This window comes from Artemia franciscana, chromosome 5 (genome assembly GCF_032884065.1).
Source record: "Artemia franciscana chromosome 5, ASM3288406v1, whole genome shotgun sequence".
In the NCBI taxonomy this organism is placed as follows: domain Eukaryota; kingdom Metazoa; phylum Arthropoda; class Branchiopoda; order Anostraca; family Artemiidae; genus Artemia; species Artemia franciscana.
The window spans coordinates 52398657-52417786 of record NC_088867.1 but is presented as its reverse complement, the minus strand read 5'-3'; the positions used below and the strand labels follow the sequence as shown (position 1 = coordinate 52417786).

Below are 19130 nucleotides of genomic sequence, written 5' to 3'. Positions count from 1 at the left end.
TATGAAAGGTTGAAACCTTTACAGTAGGGTCCCATGACATGCTGAATCTGATGGTGCTCTTTTTATTATGATCCTTGACTTTTCGAAGGTGTTTCTCCCTTTTCTCGAAAATCAGGCAATTTATTTTAGGCTCGTAGCTGTTGATAGGTACATTAAACTTGAGGAAGTGTATATATTTGGAATCAGCATAAAAAGCTAATTCTGTTAATGTATATATTGTTATGCAAATCAGATTTTTATAGTTTCAAGTCGCTCCTTACTTAAAAGTCGTCACCACGAACTGTTTTATTAACTGATCAGCCTTGGAAAACACTCTCAGAAGAGAGGACACTGGTAGTAAACACGGACATTAAATTCAAGATTACCTCGTATACATATTTCTGAGACCCATATTACAAGACTTCTACGATTTCGATGGAACAGTTTTTCTTAGGACTGAAGACTCCCTATTGAAAATCTAGAGCCTTTTTACAGATTCGGCTACTGGCGAAGCATGCATTGCATTGACTACTCTAACATCGCCATGTACTGCCCGCAAACTAGCTTGATTCTGTCGTGGCTGAACCACAGGGTCTATCAAGGCACTTGCATCTATTGATACAGATTCAGCAGCCAGAAAGGCCAAATCCATGTCTCTCTATTTTACTCTCAACTAGGAGAAGATCGCCAGGGGATAATACACGGATCCATATATGTGACAATCGTGACGGGTGTTATCAGATCAAGTCCTATAAGCCTAAAACACATTTTATAAAGCCATTTGGAAATCCTCGCCAACATTGGAAAGTTCACCCTCGCTAAAGGTATTTTGAGTTTGAGAAGAGGCTATGCCAACTAATGGATACATGTATGTATTCTGTGCATCATCATATATGAGTCAATGAATTAAATACTTCATTGTTTTTCTTTTCGGCCAAATCTGGAGCAATTTTCTATGTTAGATATTTTCTCCAGGACGTTCACTGGTAAATAGCAGAAAAAGCAAAAATGGTCAAAAATTTTCAAATATCGTTTTCAATATCGATATTTACGTTTCGATAATCGATATCGATATTTTCTCCGCTATATCAATATTAAAAAATCGTAATTGAATACTGCCCAAAACTAGCAGGGACGGAAAGGTATTTTGCATTTCGCTATAAGAGTGTTCCACTATGCATGCATGCCTGGAATGCTTGTGGGCCCAGTTTTCACTCACTATGTTATGATTTTAACGTTCGTGTACTTATTAAGACGTTTCGACTGCATTCCCTTATGATTTTCAAGATATCTTGCAAGTCTAAAGCCAATGATCACGTCTTTTACCCCGTTACAATGCTTCATTAGAAACCTTTGTTTTCTTTTTATCTCTTTCACTATTTATGCTCTTCTTGTGTCTGTTTATTGACTACCTTTACGGATTCTTGAAAATTGCTCCCTCCTCTTAAAATTGTTGACTATTTCCGATAATCTTTTTTATTTATGGAATTTTTTATTTGCACATCTTTGTAAATGTTACGTCACTTTAGAGCTCCCGATTCGTTTATGTTTTTGGCATATTCTTTCGCTCTTTCGCCAACACCTGTAAGAGGCCTGACTATATTTGTTCTGCACGAATCTCGGGTTTTTATCAAACAGTTCGTGGTAACGAACTGTAGTAAGGAGCGACCCGGCTCAATAGTAACCAAAACTCTAAAAAATTGAACTTTGATATCAATAGCTACATCAAAAGAATTGCATTTTAATGCTGATTTTAAATATATAAGTTTCATCAAGTTTCGTCTTACCCATCAAAAGTTACGAGCCTGAGAAAATTTGCCTTATTTAGGAAAATAGGAGGAAACACCCCCTAAAAGTCGTAGGATCTTAGTGAAAATGACACCATCAGATTCAGCGTATCAGAGAACCCTACTGTAGAAGTTTCAAGCTCCTATCTACAAAAATGTGGAATTTTGTATTTTTTGCCAGAAGACAAATCACGGGTGCGTGTTTATTTGTTTGTTTTTTTGTTGTTTTTTTTTCCCAGGGGTCATCGTATCGACCAAGTGGTCCTAGAATGTCGTAAGAGGGCTCATTCTAACGGAAATGAAAAGTTCTAGTGCCCTTTTTAAGTGACCAAAAAAATTGGAGGGCATCTAGGCCCCCTCCCACGCTCATTTTTTCCCAAAGTCAACGGATCAAAATTTTGAGATAGCCATTTTGTTCAGCATAGTCGAAAACCATAATAACTATGTCTTTGGGGATGACTTACTCCCCCAGAATCCCTGGGGGAGGGGCTGCAAGTTACAAACTTTGACCAGTGTTTACATATAGTAATGGTTATTGGGAAGTGTACAGACGTTTTCAGGGGAATTTTATTTTGTTTGGGGGTGGGGCTGAGGAGAGGGGGCTATGTTGGAGGATATTTCCTTGGAGGAATCTGTCATGGGGGAAGAAAAATTCAATGAAAAGGGCGCAGGGTTCTCTAGCATTACTATAAGAAAACAATGAAAAATAAACATGAAAACGTTTTTTCAAATGAAAGGAAGAAGTAGCATTGAAACTTAAAACGAACAGAGATTATTACGCATATGAGGGGTTCTAAAAATACTTTAGCATAAAGAGCGAGGTATTTAGGAGGAGATAAATACCTCACTCTTTATGCTAAAGTATTTTTAGTAATTTCAACTATTTATTCTACGGCCTTTCTGATTCAGGGGTCATTCTTAAAGAATTGGGACAAAACTTACGATTTAGTGTAAAGAACGAGGTATTAACGAGGGTATAAACCCTCTCATATACATAATAATAATTAAAGAATATAAAAGTTTGTTACGTAAGTTAATTCTAAAGTTACGTATATTTTTTGCTAATAAAAAAATTCGTTAAAATTAAAATTAATAGTTGCCTTTTTATGTAACCGAAAAATTGCATGGCAACTAGGCCTCCTTCCCCATCCCATATTTCTCAAAATCGTATGATCAAAACTAAGAGAAAGCCATTTAGCCAAAAAAGGAATTAATATGCAAATTTCGTTTGAATAGTTTACGTGTGGAGAGTCAAAATCAAACATGCATTAATTCAAAAACGTTCAGAAATTACATAAAAAAAACTAGGTTTTTTTAACTGAAAGTAAGGAGCAACAACGAACAGAAATTACTCCGTATATGAAATGGATTGTTCCCTCCGCAATCCCTCGCTCTTTACGCTAAAGTTTGACTCTTTGCCACAATTCTGCTTTTTAAAACAATTAAAAGCTTTAGCGTAAAGAGCAAGGGATTGCGGAGGGAACAATCCATTTCATATACGGAGTAATTTCTGTTCGTTTTAAGTTTTAATGTCGCTCCTTACTTTCAGTTAAAAAAACCTAGTTTTTTTTATGTAATCTCCGACACAAAATGAGAGCAGCTAAATGATTTTTCTCAGAATTCTGGGAAAGTAGGTGGCAGCTTTTAGTTTTCTGTCGTTTATTCAGATCTTCATCCAGGCTGTACAAGTAATGGGAAGATTGCTCAATCAAATACAGATACTTTGGCTAAACAAACTAAAAAAGTTTATAATGAATAAAATAAAAGTTTATAAGGTACATCGCTGTAATTCCACAACGCTAATAAAGGTTTTGAAACAAGGTCAATCAAATCTGAAATCTGATCATTAAATACGAATAGCTCTATTTCCAGCACAAAATGGGAGAAGTTCAATGGTTTTTCTAAGATTCCTGGAAAGTAGGTGTCGGTTTTTAGCTTTCTGCCGTTTATTCGGACCTTTTACCCAAGCTCTGCAAGTTATACCAAGATTGCCAAATCAATTCTAAATAGTTTAGCCAAACAAATTAAATTAAACTGGATGACACAGGGTAACCGTCTAAGGTATTGAATCCCCTTGAGACAAGACCGTATCCAGGAAAGGGAGGAAAGTTAGGGGGTTTGAACTCCCCCTCCAAAAAAAAGATGTTTGTCCGACTTTCAAAAACGTAACAAATGAATGTAAACAACTTTTGATGAGCTTTTAAAGTTTTTTATTTGTAGCCCCCCCCCCCCACAACAAAATTATTTTCTACCCCATAAAGACTTTCAATTTTGCCTTACCCAGAGTAAAGAGGGAGTGATAGGCAGTCAAAGTCAACTTCTTTTACGGGTTTAAGACACTCAAGTCAACTTTTCTGAGAGAATAGTGTTCATCAAACGCAAAATTATGATGATAGTTTGGACACACTTAAACATATTGAAAAAAAAACAAGACAAACAAAAACAGCGGACACAACTTCGATCGTAGTTCAGATGTGAAGTAACCAAAGTTAGAACAGATTTGTGGTTTGAAAATTGTTATCTGTGTTTGAAAATGCAATTGTCTCAAAGTAAAATTCATTAAGATCCATTTGTACAGACGCCCACCAAGTACCATAAAAGGAATCCACGGAATTCTGTCAGGTGTACCCAAATTAAGCATCAATGATGTTTACAACCCGGGTATGACTGAGAACTGGTGTAATGCAATAGATGCTACACAAGACCAACGGTACACGTATGGCATGTCTACACTAGATTTGTAAGGCTGCTAAAATGATTAGCCAATGAAAATAGATATAATAAGGGGTTTCACTAACCTTGTAGCGATGTTCTAGATCGTATTTGAGACGAATGAACTTTTGCAAATGGCCGATTGTCACGGCTGCTGGACAATAGAGATATCTCTTGCCAAGAACCTAGAATGAACAATTCGATTAAATACTATATTGATTAAATCTGTAAAAACAGGCACAAAAAACATACAGTGTAATTTCATTATTTAACCAGTCATCTGATCTTAAGTGTCAATAATTATTTTACAACAAGAATAGTATGGTCATTAAATATTAAAGTTTTTCAATACTAATAAAGAAAAAGTTGGCGAGCAAGATCGTACTCAGGATTTTTTTTCCAGAGGGGGTTTAAAAAAAGTTTTTTTGGTTGGGGGAGGGATTAAAAAATATAAAAAAGCATAAAGAATTTGTCAATATTCATCTTTGTTACGTTTTTACGAGTCGGAAAAAACATTTGGGGGGGGGGGGGGGTTCAAACAAACCCCATAATTCCCCCTTGGATACGGCCTTGTTGGCAAGTTTTATAAACATTCTATAATATAATACCCGTTAAATCCTGGAATTTTAAGAGATACCAGATCTCAGAGACTCTCCTGCACAGTGACGGATCCAAGGGAGGGACCCTCCTCCCTTCCAAGATTTTTCTGGCGCCCTCACTCCATGTTTCTTTTTCTGTTTTCACTACTGTTTCACTGTTTAAAAGAAAACCTGTCAATATGATCAATTATTGGCACCCTTGACACGTGCCCCCCACAAAGATTTCACCATAGATTCGCCCTTGCTCCTATACAGCTGCATGGACGAGTTTTCCAAACTTTCCCCGCTCCCTTTGCGTACGATTCTGTCAAGAAATTAGTCAACATTCTTAAATGCATGTTATATAAATTTCACTAATAAAACTGGGTTGCCTAGGAAACACCTGGAAATTTTATGACAACAATAAACACAGTTTTGAGGTAAATACACGTGCGCCAGGACGAGGAAATCGGAAAAATACTGGAAACATCTTTAGAGTTAAGAGAAGGGGTAAATTATAAATCCCTCTACGTAATTGGCAGTAATTCAGCCATTTTTTATTCTTTGTTTATTTACTTTTTATTCTTTGTTTATTTATTTTTCATTCATTATTCGGTTCTTAAATAGCAGAATGCCATTACGCAAAGAAGCGCACATTATTAACTTTAAACTAAGGATTTTGTATCTATAATCAACACACTCTGATCTGATACAATAGGGTAGACCCTACTTTTGTTTATTCCTTTTAAATTACATTATGAAGACAACATTTCTTTTATCTTGCGAGCATCATTAACGTATCATCTTCTTTTGACTACTAGTTCCAATTTTCTTTAGTTTTTTTTTAAACATGTTTATCATTCTACAGGACAAGTGCAAATCTATAATCACAAATTCTATTTTAGTAATTTAAGAATTACGAAGTCATATTCATATATATTTTTTTTACTTTGTTCTTATTTTGTTAAAGATTAATTTAAAAAAAAATTACACACAAGAAGTTTTTCAAAGAAAAGTAAAGAGTTGCAATAAACCAAAGACAAACAAAAACAAATTACAATAATTTGCAAGTGTAAAACAGCCATAAATTGTCATCAAGAGATAAATGAAATCCAAAACGAACATATATTCCAATAAATAACTGAGTAAAACAAAACTAGCAGAAACTGAGAGGACTAGGGCTGACGCCCCACGTGCCTTCAAAAGACCAGGACATAATTGGCACTATAAGAACAAATAAGCGTTCCAATGGGGATAAATCCATTTATTTAGAAAGTGAGAACAGGTACAAAAGTCTAGATATTTCGATTACATATAGAGCGATCATCATTAGTAGAAATATTAAAGTATTAATATTGAAACTAACATATTTATACAAAACAAAATCAGTGGCTTTCGTGTCATTCACAAAATAATGAACTTCCAGGTTAATCGCTACATTTTTTTTCGGATAGAGTTCAGTGACAAATTTCATTCAAAGTCTTGAAGTAAATTTTCTTCTTTAATCTTGCCTAAATGTAAAATAAATTTCCAATGAAGGTAGCAAAGTTTTCTCTGTCTTCTGATCGTAAACAAGATGTTGAGTTATAGTTGTATATTTGGTTGGTCTCATTTCCCAATACATACGACGTATTTTCGACGCAATACCTTAAATTAGGTTAGATCAAAAATACGTCATATTTTACGTAGTTTACGTGGGAAATAAGTGGATTTATCCCCATAGAACGTTTATTTGTTCGTCATAGAAAGGCAATAAGGTCTGAGAAAAGAGGACCTAATTTAAGGTGCTACGTCGAAAATATGGCACTTTACTTAAAACAATCCTTATTTCTAGATTCTTCATAATCGAAAAATAGAAAAATTCATAGCCAAAAAAAAAAAAAAAAAAAAAAAAAAACAAGAGCTAAGAGCTCATATGGCACTTGTGACGAGGTCGAAAGAGCCAAGAGCCAAGAGCTCATATGGTATGAGCTCTATCAAAATTCTAAGAATCAATAGATTGCTTTAAAAGGAAAATCAGAGGCTTAATGCCGGTCGCGATTTAAACTAAGAGCTCTGAGTCACGAAGCCCTTCTCATATCAAAATTCATTAAGATCCGATCACCCACTCGTAAGTTAAAAATACCTCAATTTTTCTAATTTTTCCTCTCCCTTCAGCCCCCCAGATGATCGAATCGAGGGAAACGACTTTATCAAGTCAATTTATGCAGCTCCCTGACACGCCTACCAATTTTCATCGTCCTAGCACGTCCAGAAGCACCAAACTCGCCAAAGCACTGAACCCCACCACCTAACTCCACCAAAGAGATCAAATCCAGTCCGGTTAGGTCAATCACGTATCTACGACATTTATAAGCGTTTTCCAAAATTTTGTTTTCTCCCTCCAACTCCTCCCAATGTCAAAAGATCTGGTCGGGATTTGAAATAAGAACTCTGAGACATGAGTTCCTTCTAAATATCAAATTTCATTAAGATCCGGTCACCCATTCTTAAGTTAAAAATACCTCAATTTTTCTGATTTTTCCAAGTTAACAAACCCCTGCTCCCTCAAAGAGAACGGATCCATACCAATTATATCAATCTCGTATCTATAACTTGTGTTCATTCTTCCCATCAAGTTTCATCCCGATCTCTCCACTCTAAGGATTTTCCAAGATTTCCGGTTTCCAAGATTTCTGTTTCCCCCCTCCAGCCCTCTATGTCCCCGGATCCGATTTGAAATGAAAATGGAGCATCTGAGACATAAGATTCTTCTATATATCAAGTTTCATTAAGATCCAATCACTCATTCGTAAGACACCTCGATTTTCACGATTTCAAAGAATTTCGGTTTCCCCCTCCAACTCCCTTTAATGTCAACGGATCTGGTCGAGATTTAAAATGAGAGTTTTAAAGCACAAGATCCTTCTAGATATCGAATTTCATTAAGATCTGATCACCCGTTCGTAAGTTACAAACACTTCATTTTTTCTAATTTTTCCGAATTACTCCCCCCCCCAACTCTACCAAAGAGAGCGGATCCGGTTCGGTTATGTCAGTCACCTATCTTGGACTTGTGCTTATTCTTTCCACCAAGTTTCATCCTGATCTCTCCGCTTTAAGCGTTTTCCAAGATTTCCCCCCTTCTAATGACACTGGATCCGGTCGGGATTTAAAATAAGAGATCTGAGTTTCCCGATCCTTCAATTCTAAGCGTTTTTCGACATTTTAGGTCCCCCCCCCTCAATATCCCCCAATGTCACCGGATCCAGTCAGAATTTAAAATAAGAGCTCTGAGACACTATATTCTTCCAAACTTGAAATTTCATTAAGATACGATCACTCCTTCGTAAGCTAAAAATACCTCACTCTTTTCTAATTTTTAGAATTACCCCCCCCCCCAACTCCCCAAAACAGAGAAGATCCGTTCCGGTTATGTCAGTCACGTATCTAGGACTTCTGCTTATTTTTCTCACCAGGTTTCATCCCGATCCCTCCATTCTAAGAGTTTTCCAAGATTTTAGGTCCCCCCCCCAACTCGCCCAATTTCAGCAGATTTGGTCGGGATTTAAAATAAAAGCTCTGAGACACGATATCATTCCAAACTAAATTAAATTTAAATTAAAATTTCATTAAGATCCGATCACCCGTTCATAAGTTAAAAATACTTCATTTTTTCTATTTTTCCAAATTAATCGACCCCCCACTCCCCCTCAGATGGTCAAATCGCGAAAACGATTTCTAGTTTAATCTGTTCCGGTCCCTAATACGCCTGCCAAATTTCATCGTCCTAGCTTACCTGGAAGTGCCTAAAATAGCAAAACCGGGAAAGACAGACCGACAGACCGACAGAATTTGCGATTGCTATATGTCACTTGGTTAATTACCAAGTGCCATAGAAAAATGTGGATTGACAATTTAATATATATACTGATTTTCCTTTTTAAAAGTCTAAACAGTTTTGGATTGATTAAAGTTAAAAAGAGAAAACAATTTAAATTTAGTTTGTTTTAAGGTTTTCAGCAATTATTTCAGCAAGTGCAAATTATGATCTGGTATCTAGAAGGCAGGGAGGCGTCAGTCCTATTCCTCTTAGCTTCTGACCAATCTGCAGGCAAATACAGATTTGTCCCCAGCAAAAAATCTATTTTAGTAGTTTGAGAATTACAGTCACATTTATTTTTTTTTACTTTCTTTTTATATCAAATAGTTCGTGGTAATGAACTTTAAGTAAGGAGCGATACGGCTATATAGTAACCGAAACTAAAAAAAAAAGGAATTCTAATGCCAAAAAATGTATAAAAAGAATCGACTTATTAGACTGATTCCAATTATGTAAGATTCATTAAGTTTATGTTACCCATCAAAGGCTACGATCCTGAGAAAATTTGTCTGGTTTTCAAAAAAAGTGAGGCAAATACAATCTGAAAGTCAAAGAATTTTAATGGAAATCATGATATCAAATTCAATACATCAGATAACTCTATTGTAGTGGTTTCAAGCTCCTATCCGCAAAAATGTGAATTTTGTGTTTTTGACAGAAGAAAGATCCCGGATGCGTGTTTGATGGTCCTACAATATCGAGAGTGAACTCATTCGAACGATAGCCCTAGTGGTCTTTTTAAGCGACTAAAAATATTGAAGGCCAACTAGCCCCTTTCCCAAAAAATCATCCGATCAAAATTTGAGATAGCCATCTCGTTCAGAATAGTTGAAAGGTTCATAGCTATGCCTTTGGAGACAAAAAAGACCTCCCACAGCCCCTACGGAAAGACCTTTAAGTTCAAAATTTTCCCATTACTTACAAAATTTTCCAATGGGGAGTTTTCAAGGAATAACTTCCCATGAGGAGGGAAATTCCCGGGGCGTGAAGTTTTCAGGAGAAATTTTACATTGGGGAAATTTGCAAGAATGCCTGTACGATTTTGTTTTATTTGTCTTATTTTCTCTTTTCCGATTCAATTTTACATGTGAAGATGTTAAGGATAATTTTTCGGCGTGAATTTTCACCGGGATTGAATTGCCTAGAGGATCTTTCTGTGGTGACTATTTTTCCGTAAAGATGGAGCCAGATTTCCTGGCGTTATTGAAAAAATGATCAGAGATAAAAAAAAAATCGACTGATAGTAAGAAGCAACATTAAAGCTTAAAACGGACAGAAATTTGTACATATTTGAGGGGTCACACCTCCCTCAATACCTCACTATTTACGCAGAATTTTGAATTTTGTCAGACTTCTTTAAGAACGACTCCTGAGACACAAGGATCTTTCAATTAGAACAATACGAAGCTTTCTTTAAAACTCCTTAAAGACTGAAGCGTGAAGAAGGAGGTATTGAGTAGGGGCAACCCAACTATATATATATATATATATATATATATATATATATATATATATATATATATATATATATATATATATATATATATATATATATATATATATATATATATATATATTAATCTGTGTTCTTTTTGATTTTTAATATTTGTCCTTAATTTAAGTTGAAAAACTTGTTTTTTCTATTAAATCAAGATGAACGCCACATCAATAACTTTATTATATTTATAATTTGGGAATTTAAATAATTACCAGCTGTGAACAGATATTTAGTTGATATAAAAGACCAGGTCTCTCAAAAGAAATTGAAACACAAGAGTCGATTATCTAGAGCAATAATAAGTGGTTTTTTTTAATTAATAAAAATCTTTAGATTGAAGACCGAGGCATTGAGGAGGCGGCAACCCCCGATATATGTAATAATTTGTGTTGGTTTTTAATTTTAATGTTGCTCCTTACTTTCAGTTGAAAAAAGTTACTCTTCTATATAATTTAAGATTAAAGCCACACCAATAACTTGATTATATTCATAATCTTGGTAACTAAATAATTGACAGCTATGAACAGATATTTAATTGAGATAAAACACCAGGTCTCTTCAAAGACAACACTATTTGCAATATAAAGAACGGCCAATGACCGCTATTGGCTACGCTTCACGAAACATGTTGATTTTTACCACAACCGCAGGTATTTGGTTGATGTCATTCCAAAGCAGGATCATGATTAAGTGGATAGGCCTACCTTGTGTAAAAATAATTGTTCCACCAAAGAGAAAACTAGAGAATATCTAATAAAACTTCAGCATTAAGATGGTCAATTTAATCTGATTGATTATAAATTGTGACTTTTTTTTCACAACCGAATTACGTTGTTTTGTTTTTCCTTAGGGGAAAAAAAGGTAGCATCCTAGATTAGGGGCTTCACAGAAGGAAGCATCTTAATAGAATGAAACTAGTCCCATTATATTCCTTATTTTACGCTCTTTACAAATATCATATTCACCTTTTTGATATCCAGATCCAGATATAGACAGAAACAATGTGTTTCTTTATTGTTTATCATCTCGTGATAACTAATGATCCCTTTGTTAAAATGGATTTGTTGTACTCCTGACCCGTGAAAGCCTACTATCTAAAGCCTACTACTGATCCCTTTGTTAATTAAATAAAAAAAACAATTTTTTTTTAATGAAAGTAAGGAGCAACATTAAAACTTAAAACGAGAAGAAATTACTCCGTATATGAAAGGGACTTTTCCTCCTCAACGCCCCGCTCTTTACGCTAAAGTCTGACTGTTTCTCTTAACTCTATTTTTATAACAGTAAGAAACTTTAGCGTAAAGAGCGGGGCGTTGAGGAGGAAAAGCCCCTTTCATATACGGAGTATTTCTGTTCGTTTTAAGTTTTAATGTTGCTCCTTACTTTCATTAAAAAAAACTTGTTTTTTTTTATTTAATTTCTGGACGTTTTTGAATTAATGCATGTTTTGATCTTGGCTCTCCGCACATAAATAATTAAAACGAAATTTGCATATTAATTAATTGCAATTAATCCGAAGATTTTGAGAAAAAATGAGCGAGCGAGGAGGCCTAGCTACCCTCCAATTTTTTAATTACTTAAAAAAGCAACTAGAACTTTTAATTTTTTACAAACGTTTTCATTGGTAAAAAATATACGTAACTTACGAATTAACTTACGTAACGAACTTCTATATTCGCATGTTTTTATTACGTATATGAGGGGGCTCGACCCTCGTCGATACCTCGTTCTTTACATTAAAGCTTAAATTTTATCCCAATTCCTTAAGAATGACCTCTGAATCACAAAGGCCGTAGAATAAATAGTTGAAATTACTAAAAATACTTTAGCGTATAGAGTGAGGTATAAAGAGGAGGTAAACCCCTCATATGCGTAATAATTTTCGTTCGTTTTAAGTTTTGATGCTGCTCCTTACTTTCAGTAGAAAAAACTTTTCATATTTATTTTTTCATTGTCTTTTCAAATAATCCTAGAAAATCCTGCGCCCCCTTCATTGAAATTCTCTTTCCCCATGAGGAGTTTCTCCATGGAAATATCCTCCCACGTAACCCCCCCCCTCAAATCTCCCCCGAAACCAAAAACACCCCCCTGAAAACGTCTGTGCACTTCCCAGTAACCATTACTATATGTAAACACAGGTCAAAGTTGTAACTTGCAGCCCCTCCCACGGGGACTGCGAGGGAGTAAGTCGTCCCTAAAGACATAGTTATTAGGTTTTTCGACTATGGTGAATACAATGACTATCTCAGAATTTTGATCCGGTGACCTTGGGGAAAAAACGAGCGTGGGAGGGGGCCTAGGGGCCCTCCTATTTTTTTGGTCAGTTACAAAGGGCACTAGAACTTTTAATTTCCACTAGAATGAGCTCTTTCGCGACATTCTAGGACCACTAAGTCGATACGATCACCCCTGGAAAAAAAAACAAAAACAAACAAAAAAAGAAATAAACACGCATCCGTGATCTGTCTTCTGGCAAAAAATTCGAAATTCCACATTTTTGTAGATACGAGCTTGAAACTTCTACAATAAGGTTCTCTGATACGCTGAATCTGATGGCGTGATTTTCGTTAGGATTGTATGAGTTTTAGGGGGTGTTTCCCCCTATTTTCTAAAATGAGGGAAATTTTCTCAGGCTCATAACTTTTGATGGGTATAACTGATCTTGATGAAACTTATATATTTAAAATCAGCATTAAAATGCAATTCTTTTGATGTAACTATTGGTACAAAAATTCCATTTTTTAGAGTTCCGGTTACTATTGAGCCGGGTCGCTCCTTACTACGGTTTGTTACCACGAACTGTTTGAAAAGGATTTGTTGTACTCCTGACCCGTGAAAGCCTAAGTGATTTCAATGGTAGCCGGCGTTTACCCGCTACCTCCACGAACCCCCTCCCCCGGTAAATAACCCAGTACTTGTCGGTTATATAATACACACTCGAGAAGTGAAGTTATTTAATACTAAGAAAAAAAAATATGATGAAAATATAACAGTTTAGGAACAAACTTGGGCTGTATATTTGTACATTAGGGGGTGGGATGGGGTAAAGCATAGCATATATTAAATATGTAACCTACCTAAAATATCAACTAAATAGTTAAATACAATATAGCTACATTTTTTTTTCCGACCAAGCCAAAGCTATTTATAAAAAAGTTACTTGACCAGTTTAGTGTCATGTTTGCATCATTATCAACAAAAACTTTCTAGCGTGTATTATACAATCAACAAGTACAAATAACTGCTGAAAATGCCCCCCCCCCCCGGTAAAAAACCTCCCAGAGAAAAAAACCTCCCAGAGAAAATACCCCCCGTGGAAAATAAGGATTTCCAAATTTGTGAATTTTATTTGAGTTTTGCTTCTTTTTTTTTATTTTCCTTAGTGGGAAGGAATTTTGGTACTTGCGTATTATACGCCACTCACTCAAGTCTACACTGTGTAAAACTCGAGGAAAAACCAGCTTCTTCGTTAATTTCTTTCAGTTATACACGAGACAAAACAAAGAAAAGTGACAAAATATATGGAAAATACGTAATTTGGGCTATATATTTGCACATAAGGGGGGGGGGGGAATAAAGCATTTGGACAGTTGGAAGTCAGAAAACTATTCTCACTTCATAATATGCAAAATAATTGTACTTAAACCACTTTCCATACAAATCCGCTATACTTAATCCCCTCACCCTAATGTGCAAATAGAAGAAACTAACGAAGAAAACGTTTGGTTCTCGAGCTTTACGCACCGTAAACTTGAATGAGTTCACAAGTACCGGAATTTTTCATGGAGAGGTGACCGGATTTCCCAGTATTATTTAAAAACGATCAGAAGTTAAATGAAAAAACAAGTTTTTTCAACTGAAAGTAAAGAACAGCATAAAAACTTAAAACAAACAGAAATTATTAAGTATATGAAAGGAATTGGCCTTTCCACAAGACCTTGCTCTTTACGCTAAGGTTTTGACTTTCTATCCTAATTCTTTAAGAACAATTCCTGAAACACAATGGGCGTTTAATTAGAACAATAAGCTCTGTTTTAAAATTCTATAAAAAAAAAAAAATAGCGTAAAGAGTGAGGTCTTGAGGAGAAGGCAACCCCTTTCATGTGCGTATTAATGGGAAACATACGGAACAAGTTTTTTAAAGAAAAGTAAAGAGCCTCATTAAACCAAAAATGACCAAAAATAAAGTCAAATAATCTTCAAAATAAAAACTATGGATTCTAATGGAAAAACAAACAAAAAGATATGAAATATTTTCTCTATGAAAAAGATTGTCAATAAAAAATGAACAGAAATAATGACAAAATTCCACAAAACAAGTTTGTCAAAGAATAGTAAAGAGCCTCATTAAACCAAAAACGAGTAGAAATAAATTCAAGTAATTTTCAAAGCGTAAAATTACCACTATTCACCATCAATAAATGAACTAAACCCGAAATGAACAAAAATTACAATAAATATTCAAGAAATAGAAATATTCAATATTCAGAAATTCAAACTCAAAACGAGCAAAAATTAGCATGAAAGTTCTGTACAGAAAAATAATTAGCGTAAAGAGCGCGGTCTTGAGGAGGAGGTAACCCCTTTCATATGCGTAGCAAATTCTGTTCTTTTTAATTTATTGATATCTATTTTCACTCTGGCTAAGCACGCTGCATCTATTTTTCTGTAAATTCAAAGCTATAAAAAGAGCTGACACTTTTTTAGTAGCAAACATCAACAACAAGAAGAACAATAGGGAATTATTTTCGTAAGACAATGGAATTCCAATCTGAGTGAATATTTTGGCCCTGTCTCCAAGGACCGTCCTCAGCAGAGCATAAATATATAAAAGAAGATAGACTTACAACAACATACGACCAATAACTAAAATAAAATTTCTTTAAAACAGTCCCAACATCCTTATTTTAGCGAAGTTCAACCAGAAAAATGCTGCTGAAGTAAGGATGCTGCGACTGTTTAAAAAATTTTCATTTTAGTTTTATTGGTCTTATGTTGTTGGAAGTCATGCTTCTCTTATATATCTATGTTTTGCTGAGGACGGCCCTTGGACATAGGGCCGAAATATTCATTCAAATTAGAATTTCACTGTCTCACGAAAATAATTCCCCATTGTTCTTTTTGTTTTTGACGTTTGTGATGGAAAGGCAGCGTAGTTTGGTCACTATTTACATTTATAGTAGTCTTAATGTACATGTTTGGGGAAACGATGGGCGTGGGGGGGGGTGTTGTTCGCTCTAGTCACTTTCGACTATTTGAAAGGGCACTAGGCCTTTCAATTTTCAATACAATGAGCGTGTTAGTTTTACTTTTATTTTTCCCAGGGGTGATTTTGCCAACCCAGTGGTCCTAGAAGATTGGAAGTAGGATGGTTTGAACGGAAATTAAAAGCTCTACTGCCCTACCACAAATCACCATTAATAAATGAATGAAGCCCAAAACTAACAGAAATTAAAATAGATAACCTAGTCAAACTCAAAACGGGCAAAAATTAAAGGAGTATGGTTGACAACACCCATGTCATCTACAGAGTAGAATATAATTTGCACTTTACAAAAAAAAAAAAAAACACAAAAAAAAACAAAAAACAAATAACCATGTATTGTCAGTTTGATATACATATTCTGATATTTATTCCACTTCTTTATTTGTTTAAGTCAAAAAAGTGAAAAAAAAATTAAAATGTGTTTTGTTTTCAATGAGGTGTATGTTCTAGTCTTGAGGAGGTACAGGGGTTGTCAGCCCTACTCATGCTAATGTTTGCTTGTTTTGAGATTTAATCGGTTATTTATTGTAATTTCTATTCGTTTTGGGTTTCAGTCATTTATTGATGGTGATTAGTGGTAGTCTTACGCTTGGAAAATTATTTTAATAAATTTTTATTCATTTTTGGCTTTACGAGGCTCTTTACTATTCTTTGACAAACTTGTTTTGTAGAATTCTTTTTTAAATTAATTTCTGTCCATTTTACTGACACAGTCTTTTTCATAGCAAAAATATTTCATATTATTTTTTCTTCAAGACTCCATAGTTTTTACTTTGAAAATTATTTGATTTTAATTCTGCTCATTTTGTTTTAATGAGGCTATTTACTTTTCTTTGAAAAACTTGTTCCGTATGTCTCAAGTTAACAAATATTATCTGTAAGTAACTAAATAGATAAAAAAACAAAAAAACAACAAGTTTGTCAACTGAAAGCAGGGAGGAGCCTCAAACCTTAAACAAACAAAAATTATTATGTACATGAAAGGGGTTGCCTCCTCCTCAAGATTTCACTCTTAACGCTATAGTTTTTTTTTAAACAGAACTTTAGAAAAAAGTTTATTGTTATAATTAAACGGCCATTGTGTTTCAAGAATCGTTCTTAGAGAATTAGGACAAAAAGTCAAAACTTTTGCGTAAATACAAATGGCTTGTGGAAGGGGCAACTCCTACCACATACGCAATAATTTCTTTCCATCAAAAATTCCTCTTTCTCCATGAAAAATTCCAATACTTGTGTATTACACGCCACTCATTCAAGTTTACAATGCGTAAAACTCGAGAATAAACCGGTTTCTTCATTAGTTTCTTCGTTACTTTAGAAACAAATTTGGGCTATATAATTGCGCACTAGGGGTGGGGGAGGTAAAGTATAGCGGGTCTACATGCAAAATGTGTTAGGTATAATTATTCTGCATATTATGAAGTGAGAATTGTTTTCTGACTTCAAACTGTCCAAATAATTTACCCCTCTCCCCTTACGTGCAAATATATAGCCCATATTATATATTTCCCATCTATTCTGTCACTTGTCTTTGTCTTGTCTCGCACTAAGCTGAAAGAATCAAACGAAGAGAACGCTTTGTTCTCGAGTTTTACACAGCGTAAACTTTAGTGAGTTGCGTTTCACCTTTCTGCTCATTTTAGATTAACTCATTATCTTTTTTTTTCTCTTCTATTTTTTGTTCTTTTTTGTTAGTAACACACCCTCGCAAGCAACGTTTTTGGTGTGCTACCGATTAATTTTGTCTGTGTAATTTCCTTTGGTTAATAAATTAATACTACTAAAAAATTTTACTACTTTAGTGAGTTGCGTTTCAACTTCAACTTCAACTTTATTAAAATCAAATTATCAACACATGAATCTGTTTTAATATCCCCACAAAAGAGTCCATGGTCTATGAACGTAGGGAAAAATATTACAACCATATCTATCAGTATTCATAATACAAGATAAGGGAAATAAGCACGGAGAGGAAAAAATACCAAAAAATAAAAACAGAAAATGCAAAAAGTTATATCAAACCTTTTTTTTAATTATTTCTACTCAATTGAACTGGCAAATATATATTACTATTATTACTTATATAAAAAAAGAAAAAAAGGAAAAAGGAGAATAAGAAGAAAAGTTAACCCAAATGAGTTTTCATTAATCTTTTGAAGACTCCAATGGAGTGGCAATCTCTGATATTCTTCGGCAGGGAGTTCCAAACCCTACTACATGCGTATATAGGGCTAAAATCTGACCACACGGTTGGAGTTCTAACGACCAGTAAAACTTCAGAGCTACGAGTTCCATGAAGATTTACTCTAACTCGGGGTAGTAACAATTTCGAAAAACAAGAGGGAAGTTGACCATGAAGTTATTCATGAATAAAAATAGCACAAGATAGGAAATACTGTGGAAATACTAAGGAAACAATTTGTAGACGTACTATTCGTATCTGAAATTAACCGACGGGTCTTTTCAGAATGAAGAGAAAGTGGTTCTAATAGGGATGTGAAAGAATTCATCCGAACAACAGAACAGTAATTTATGTAGGGCTGTATGAGAGAATTATAAAGAAGCTTTAAAATACATCCAGGAAAAATATACCTTAGCTTACGTATCATACCTAAGTTTCTTGACACTTTTAATCGGAGAAGATTAATACGGTTCCTAAATGAAAGATTCCCATCGACAAGGACTCCTAGAAACCTAACAAACCTATTTTGTGATCTAGAAATTATAGCTTTAGAGCTTGGAATAATATTCAAACTAGGAAATTGAAAACCAATTCTGGAAAAAAACAAAAATTGAGACTTGGATACATTTAGAGCGAGACAATTTGCTTCAAACCGCTCACAATCTCTGTTCATTAATATTTGAAGCTTTATTACCAAATTATTTTGACCCGCTCAACACAAAAAAAGGTGCTATTATCAACAAATACAAATAAATCAACATTTTGTTCAATATATATTGAAATAGGATACTGCAACTCATTTGGGTGACATTTATTGCAATAAATGGACCTTGCAGCATCTCTTATAGCCCAATATAAGTCATTGGCATATACAATGTAAACCGAAGGACCAAGGATAGACCCTTGTAGAATTCCAAAGTCTACTTCGGCCTTAATATCAGACCCTGGATCGAAAAATAAACCGGCCATGAAAATAAGATTACAACCATTCTAATGCTTCTCTCCGAACAACAAAACGCGACATGGGACAAACTGTCAAAAGCTTTTCTCACATCCAAAAAAAATTGCCGCTGGCGTTTTCTTCAAGTCTGAAGCATCAAACAGTTCGTGGTAACGAACTGTAGTAGGGAGCAACCCGGCTCAATAGCAACCAAAACTCTAAACAATGGAATTTTTATGCCAATAGTTACATCACAAGAATCATATTTTAATGTTGATTTTAAATATATAAGTTTCATCAAGATTAGTCTAACCCGTCAAAAGTTA

The 19130-nt window shown here is 34.7% G+C and overlaps 1 protein-coding gene across 1 annotated transcript in view; it reads right to left on the bottom strand.

Annotated features, from left to right (window-relative positions):
* The window catches only part of LOC136027572 (polycomb group protein Psc-like), an 86940-nt gene that overhangs the window by 22752 nt on the left and 45058 nt on the right, over positions 1 to 19130 (bottom strand). The window contains exon 7 of the mRNA XM_065704952.1: positions 4565 to 4663. Within this exon, the coding sequence (XP_065561024.1) occupies positions 4565 to 4663 (99 nt within the window). The remainder of the gene's footprint in view (positions 1 to 4564; positions 4664 to 19130) is intronic.